This window comes from Theropithecus gelada, chromosome 20 (assembly GCF_003255815.1).
Source record: "Theropithecus gelada isolate Dixy chromosome 20, Tgel_1.0, whole genome shotgun sequence".
Taxonomy (NCBI): Eukaryota; Metazoa; Chordata; class Mammalia; order Primates; family Cercopithecidae; genus Theropithecus; species Theropithecus gelada.
In genome coordinates, this window is record NC_037688.1 from 55653515 (window position 1) to 55660413 (window position 6899).

The following is a 6899-nucleotide window of genomic DNA, read 5'->3' on the forward strand; positions in this document are numbered from 1 at the left end:
TGATGGCGCTGCGTTGTCATGGGTGTGCCTAGCAGCGTCACGAAGGTATCACCCTAAGCAGGAAGAAAATCAACTTCCTCGTGGCAGATTTTACATGTACCTGGAGGCTTGAGGATGGGAAAATGAGACCGTCCCTGTAAACCTCATGAAATTAATCAGAGAACAGAGAGGAGAAATGGAAACAAGCCAGGCTTGCAGCACACCCAGCGCTGACCATGAGGTCAGCTGCCCCTGATCTGCTTCCTCTTAGTTGTCTGGTGCCTGCTGTTCTAGAATCATGTAGACCTGGTTACAAGATCATAGTTCCCCTTAACTGCACTATAGATAGCAACTTGAACATTATGAAACATTAAATGTTCCTTTTGAGAAATTCCTTTAGGTCCTGTGTGCCAGTGAAGCGACTGATTCCGCCAACCTGAAGGACCCCACCGGGAGCTGACTCCCCAAAAATGTCTTTTTCACATCGTGATGATTTCATCTCCCTTGCTATTACCAGTGACCCCAATTTTCAAGCCCCTTACTCTCCATAATCCCCTTAAAAGCCCCATCCCGGCTGGGCGTGGTGGCTCAAGCCTGTAATCCCAGCACTTTGGGAGGCCGGGACGGGTGGATCACGAGGTCAGGAGATCGAGACCATCCTGGCTAACACGGAGAAACCGTGTCTCTACTAAAAAATACAAAAAACTAGCCGGGCGAGGTAACAGGTGCCTGTAGTCCCAGCTACTCGGGAGGCTGAGGCAGGAGAATGGCGTGAACCCGGGAGGTGGAGCTTGCAGTGAGCTGAGATCCAGCCACTGCACTCCAGCCTGGGTGACAGAGCGAGACTCCGTCTCAAAAAAAAAAAAAAAAAAAGGCCCCATCCCAGAATTCCCTGGGGAGATGCATTTGCGGGTCTCCTCCCATCCCCTCGCACAGTGCCCTGTGATCATGAAACTCTCTCTACGGCATCCCTGCTGTCCAGTGTAACAGGTCTGTGACAGGGCAGCGGGCATACAAATCTATTGGTCCTATAATAAAAAGCACACCTCTATTTTTCCCATGAAGCCATGTCTAGAGCCCTGCAGGTCCATGCCAGATGGGTTCCAGCAGTCCCTTCTCTCTCTCTCTCTCTCTCTCTCTCTCTGTCTGTCTCTCTCTCTCTCTCTGAGACGGAGTCTCACTCTGTCGCCCAGGCTGGAGTGCAGTGGTGCGATCTCGACTCACTGCAAGCTCCACCTCCCAGGTTCAGGTTCACACCATTCTCCGGCCTCAGCCTCCCCAGCAGCTGGGACTACAGGTGCCCACCACCATGCCCGGCTAATTTTTGTATTTTTAGTAGAGATGGGATTTCACCATGTTGGCCAGGCTGGTCTCGAACTCCTGACCTCAGGAGACCCACCCAACCTCGTCGGCCTCCCAAAGTGTTGGGATTACAGGCATGAGCCACCATGCCCCGCCTCCTTCTCTCTTGTAGGCTTCCTTCTTCCAGCACCTGCAAGATCAAGGCCAGGGAGACCTCCTTCCCTGGCTCCATCTGGGACAATCACAGTGTTTCTGTGGTCCCCTCTGAGGCTAGAATTGGTCTCTCAGTTCCTGCATTGCAGAGCAGGTGCAAGCTGAACAAGCAACACTGATCTTAGCAGAGCCTTGTGTATTCAACTAGACATTTACTGAGCTGAGACTGAGTGCCAGGCATTGAGAATACAGTATGTCAGGCAAGATTCCTGCCCCAAGAATAATGATAATTAAAATAGCAAGCATTTATTGCACACTGATTATCTTCTAGGCACTGCATTAAGCCTTTTTTTTTTTTTTTTTTTTTTTTTTGAGACCAAGTCTCACTCTGTCATCCAGGCTGGAGTGCAGTGGCGCGATGTCAGCTCAACGCTACCTCTGCCTCCTGGGTTCAAGCGATTCTCCTGCCTCAGCCTCCTGAGTAGCTGGGATTATAGGCGCCCACCACCACGCCTAGCTAATTTTTGTATTTTTAGTAGAGACAGAGTTTCACCATCTTGGCTAGGCTGCTCTCAAACTCCTGATCTCGTGATCCACCCACCTCAGCCTCCCAAAGTGCTGGGATTACAGGTGTGAGCCACCGTGCCCGGCCCTGGCCTTCTTTTCTTTTTCTTTTTGGAGTGCAGTGGCACGATCATAGCTCACTGCAGCCTCGAACTCCTGGCCTCAAGTGATCCTTCCACCTCACCCTCTCAAACAGTGGGATTGCAGGTGTGCCTCACCTTACCCAGCCTAGGTGCCATTAACTCCATTGTCTAGATGAGTAAACAAACGTGGAGGCTAGGCTTGTCTAAGGGCACACAGCTAACTAGGGGGTAGAACCAAGCTTTAGACCCGGGAAGCCCTGTTCCAGAGCTTACTCCTTTAACCATTAACTAAACTAAACCAGTGGGGACAAATAATGGAGAAGTAAACAATAAAAAAGATACTGGCCGGGTGGCTCACGCCTGTAATTCCAGCACTTTGGGAGGCCAAGGTGGGCAGATCACCTGAGGTCAGGAGTTCGAGACCAGCCTGGCCAACATGGTGAAACCCCGTCTCTACTGAAAATATAAAAATTAGCCAGGCGTGGTGGCACATGCCTGTAATTCCAGCTACTTGGGAGGTTGAGGCAGGAGAATCACTTGAACCCCTGGAGGTGGAGGTTGCAGTGAGCCGAGATCACACCACTGCACTCCAGCCTGGCGACAGAGTGAGACTCCATCTCAAAAAAACAAAAAAAAAAACAAAAAAAACCAACCAAACAAACAAACAAAAAAAGACGGAGTCTTGCTCTATTGCCCAAGCTGGCCTTGAACTCCCAGTTTCAAGCAATCTTCCCAGCTTACCCTCCCAGAGCCCCAGAATTACAGGCATGAGCTACTGCACCAGGCCGATCTTTGCTTAATTTAATATTATTTTCCTCTTTCTCTGATCACCTGGTCTGTTGTTATTGCCCCAACCTTGTTTTCATACAAGTATCCTGTCTTCACTTTCATTTCCTGGGTGTTAAGCAATTCATACATCATCTAAATCTGGGAAAACAAAGGCTAAATTCAATTCCAGCTCAGGCAAGGGAGAAACACAAGCAGAAGTTCAGCTTTTTGTGTTTTTGTTTTTGTTCTCAGACACAGTCTCTTTCTGTCGCTGAGGCTGGAGTATAGCAGCTCAATCTTGGCTCACTGCAACCTCTGCCTCCCAGGTTCAAGCGATTCTCCTGCCTCAGCCTCCTGAGTAGCTGGGACTACCGGCGCTTGCCACCACTCCCGGCTAATTTTTTTATTTTTAGTAGAGATACGATTTCGCCATGTTGGCCAGGCTGGTCTTGAACCCCTAACTTCAGGTGATCCACCTGCCTTGTGGATCTCCCAAAGTGCTGGGACTATAGGCGTGAGCCACTGCGCTTGACCTCATTATGTCTTCTGCCTCAGTATAATCCATATTTTGAAATACATATTATTTTATAATAATTTGTTTTTGAGACGGGGTCTCTCTCTGTCACCAGGCACTGTGGCAAGTTGCTTTCAAACATTATCTCGTTTGATCCTCTCCCCAACTCTAGGAAGAAGATACAATTATTATCATCCTTGTTTTACAGAATTGGAAACCAAGGCACAGAGAGGTGAAGGGACTCACCCAAGGTCACACGGAAAGTGGTGGGTCAGGGGATTGAACCGAGGGCATCTGGCTCCAGACCCTGAACTCTCCAACCTTCTGCCACCCTCCTCCTAGGTGAGGGAGATTACATTACTGGAGACCCTGTTTCAGGATATTAAGGGGTTTTCCAAGATGTTTCTCATAGAAAAAAAAAAAAAAAAGGGTGTGGCTAATGCCCATAATCCCAGCACTTTGGGAGGCTGGGGCAGGCAGATCACCTGAGGTCAGGAGTTCGAGACCAGCCTGGCCAACATGGTGAAACCCCATCTCTACTAAAAATACAAAAATTAGCCAGGCGTGGTGGCAGGTGCCTATAATCCCAGCTACTCGGGAGGCTGAGCCAGGAGAATTGCTTAAATCCAGGAGGAGGAGGTTGCAGTGAGCCGAGATCATACCACTGCCCTCCAGACAGGCGACAGAGACTCCATCTCAAAAAAAAAAAAAAAGAAAAGAAAAGAAAAAAACAAGATGTTGAGTGTGACTGGGTGGAAGCCGCTGACTTGTCCCTGGCACAAGTGTGCTGATATCCCCTCCCCCTCCTTCCTCACGTCCTGCATCTCAGCGAGAATTGGCGTGCTGGGGTTAGCTGTGTGGCCATCACCCGAGTCCAGGTGAAGCCCTCGATCAGGTGAGGCCATGATCCCAAGGAGTGTTTAAGCCCAGATCCAGGCCGGGCGCGGTGGCTCAAGCCTGTAATCCCAGCACTTTGGGAGGCCGAGACGGGCGGATCACGGGGTCAGGAGATCGAGACCACCCTGGCTTACACGGTGAAACCCCGTCTCTACTAAAAAATACAAAAAACTAGCCGGGCGAGGTGGCGGGCGCCTGTAGTCCCAGCTACTCGGGAGGCTGAGGCAGGAGAATGGCGTAAACCCGGGAGGCGGAGCTTGCAGTGAGCTGAGATCCGGTCACTGCACTCCAGCCTGGGGGACAGAGCGAAACTCCGTCTCAAAAACAAACAAACAAACAAACAAACAAACAAACAAAAAAAAGCCCAGATCCTGCCTCTTCCCTGCTTTCTGCCGAGAAGTGGGACCTCCTCTACGGAAAATATCCAGCTGGGCGAGCCTGGGAGGCAGGAGGTGAGTGGGGCCGGTCTCAGGGACCAACTCTTCCCGTCTCATGACTGTGTTTACTGGGCTGGATTTTGAGAAGGGGCCAGATTGCATCACACAGGGCCTGATGGGCTGGAGCCAGACTGTGGTCTGAGGAGGAGACACAGCCTTATAAGCTGAGGGAGTGGACTGGGAGTGGAGAGGCACGGGGCCAGGAAAGCAGAGAAAGACAAAGCGTTAGGAGAAGAAGACAGGCAGGGAGGACAAGCCGGGCACGATGGCCACCTTCCCACCAGCAACCAGCGCCCCCCAGCAGCCCCCAGGCCCAGAGGACGAGGACCCCAGCCTGGATGAATCTGACCTCTACAGCCTGGCCCATTCCTACCTGGGTAAGGCCCACTCGGCCATCTCCACAGTCCTTCCTCCTCTCCCGAAATCAGGACCCCTCCATTGACTTCCCACCCTCTCCTTTCCTCTCCTCTCCTTTCCTTTCCTCTTCGTTTCTTCCTTTCTTTCTTTTTTTTTTTGAGAGAGTCACTGTCACCCAGGCTGGAGTGCAGCGGTGTGATCACAACTCACCACAGCCCCAAACTCCTGGGCTCGAGTGATCCTCCTGCTTCAGTCTCCCGAGTAGCTGGAACTTCAGGTGTGCACCACCTGTAGTGGTGAGGTGGGGTCTCACTATGTTGCCCAGGCTGATGTCGAATTCCTGGGCTCAAGCAGTTCTCCTGTCTTGGCCTCCCAAAGCACTGAGATTACAGGAGTGAGCCACCCTGCCCAGCCCACTCGCCCTTTTCTAGCCAACCTGTTCTTTGGACCCTCACGTCACCCCTGTCTAGTCCCTTATCCCAAGAGTGCTGTGTTACTCAGCCTGGGACCTCACACACATCTGGGGTCCCACATTCCACAGAGGGGAAGCAGCAGGCTTCCCCCTGCTCTTCCCATCCCCGCAACTCCAACCCCCTGCCTCTCCTCTGACAGGGCGTCTCATCGTGCCTTTGCCCACTTCACCTCTGACTCCTGCCTTGGTTACAGGAGGTGGAGGCCGGAAAGGTCGCACCAAGAGAGAAGCTGCTGCCAACACCAACCGCCCCAGCCCTGGCGGGCACGAGAGGAAACTGGTGACCAAGCTGCAGAATTCAGAGAGGAAGAAGCGAGGGGCACGACGCTGAGACAGAGCTGGAGGTAAGGAGTCGGGGGGCCCAGAGAGCTCAAGGTGGTGCCTCTGCCATGAAGGACAGCCGGAAGGTGCGCGGTTGGGTGGGGAGGAGGGATCAGACAACTGTTATCTCAATGCAGAATAAAATGAGACACACGTTTGGCTGTTTTCTAGCGGCCAGAGCAAAGGGGAACACAGAACCTTTCCAATTGGAGGGAAATTTGACTTACAGAGACAGAAACTGAGGCTGGAGAGGGTGGGTCCTTCCCTGTAGTCACGAATCAAGTAAGTGGGAGAGGCAGAATTAGAACCCAGATCTCTGTCCCTTTCATCACCTGCTTTTCCTCGCCCCCTAGATGAGGCCGGACCATGGACACTACACCCAGCAATGGAGACAGGACTGCGGAGGAAGGAAGAACCAAGACAGGATCCAGGCCAGCTTGCCACACCCCCCACCCCTGGGATTTATCCCCGCTGACTGAGTCTCTGAGGGGCTACCAGGAAAGCACCTCCAACCCCAGCAAAAGTGCAAGATGGGGAGTGAGAGGAAGGGAATGGAGGGGCAGAGCCAGGAAGATACCCCCAGAAAAGAAAGCTACAGAAGAAACTGGGGCTCCTCTAGGGCGGCAGCACCAATAAATAGACGCGCACGGCAGCCACAGCTTGGGTGTGTTTTCATCCTTGCTCTTTCTGTGTTTTTGTTCGGGCACGTGTGTGCCTGCTTGTGCCTGCACATGCATGAGCCCGGGAGAGCATCTTTGGTGTGTATTAGTGTTTGGTATATGTATCTGGGGCAGGGAGTATTCCTGCTCTTACAGGGGTCTACGCTGTGAATGTGGCTTTTGGTTCGTTTGTTTTTGCTTGCATGTATTTTAGTGCATACATTTTTCTGTGGGCTCCTACGTAGTGGAAAACAATTTCTTCTGCTTTTTTGCGATACTGCCCATGAAACACGGCCCTCCCCAGCGCCTGTTTTTGTTGATTATGTCCTGTTCATAGAAGGGAATGCTACTTATGGATGCCATCTAAAAGATGGAGAAAACTGAGATTTAAAA

At 51.7% G+C, this 6899-nt stretch overlaps 1 protein-coding gene across 2 annotated transcripts; it reads left to right on the plus strand.

The window, feature by feature from the left end:
• Nucleotides 1-4684: 4684 nt before the first annotated feature.
• NUPR1 (nuclear protein 1, transcriptional regulator) lies at nt 4685-6528 on the plus strand. 2 transcript variants are annotated; one of them, XM_025371076.1, is made up of 3 exons: nt 4685-5074; nt 5667-5870; nt 6201-6528. In XM_025371076.1, the coding sequence occupies exons 1-2, from the start codon at nt 4963-4965 to the stop codon at nt 5855-5857; spliced, it is 303 nt and encodes a 100-aa protein (XP_025226861.1). In that variant the 5' UTR covers nt 4685-4962; the 3' UTR covers nt 5858-5870; nt 6201-6528. The 2 variants fall into 2 exon arrangements, with proteins under 2 accessions (XP_025226861.1, XP_025226862.1); XM_025371077.1 differs by having other exon boundaries at nt 5721-5870.
• The last annotated feature ends 371 nt before the right edge of the window (nt 6529-6899 follow it).

Coding starts and splice junctions, on each gene's coding strand:
- NUPR1 (XM_025371076.1), top strand. CDS start 4,963: ATGGCCACCTTCCCACCAGCAACCAGCGCCCCCCAGCAGCCCCCAGGC. Junction 5,075..5,666: donor CCTGGCCCATTCCTACCTGG/GTAAGGCCCACT, acceptor CTCCTCTGACAG/GGCGTCTCATCGTGCCTTTG.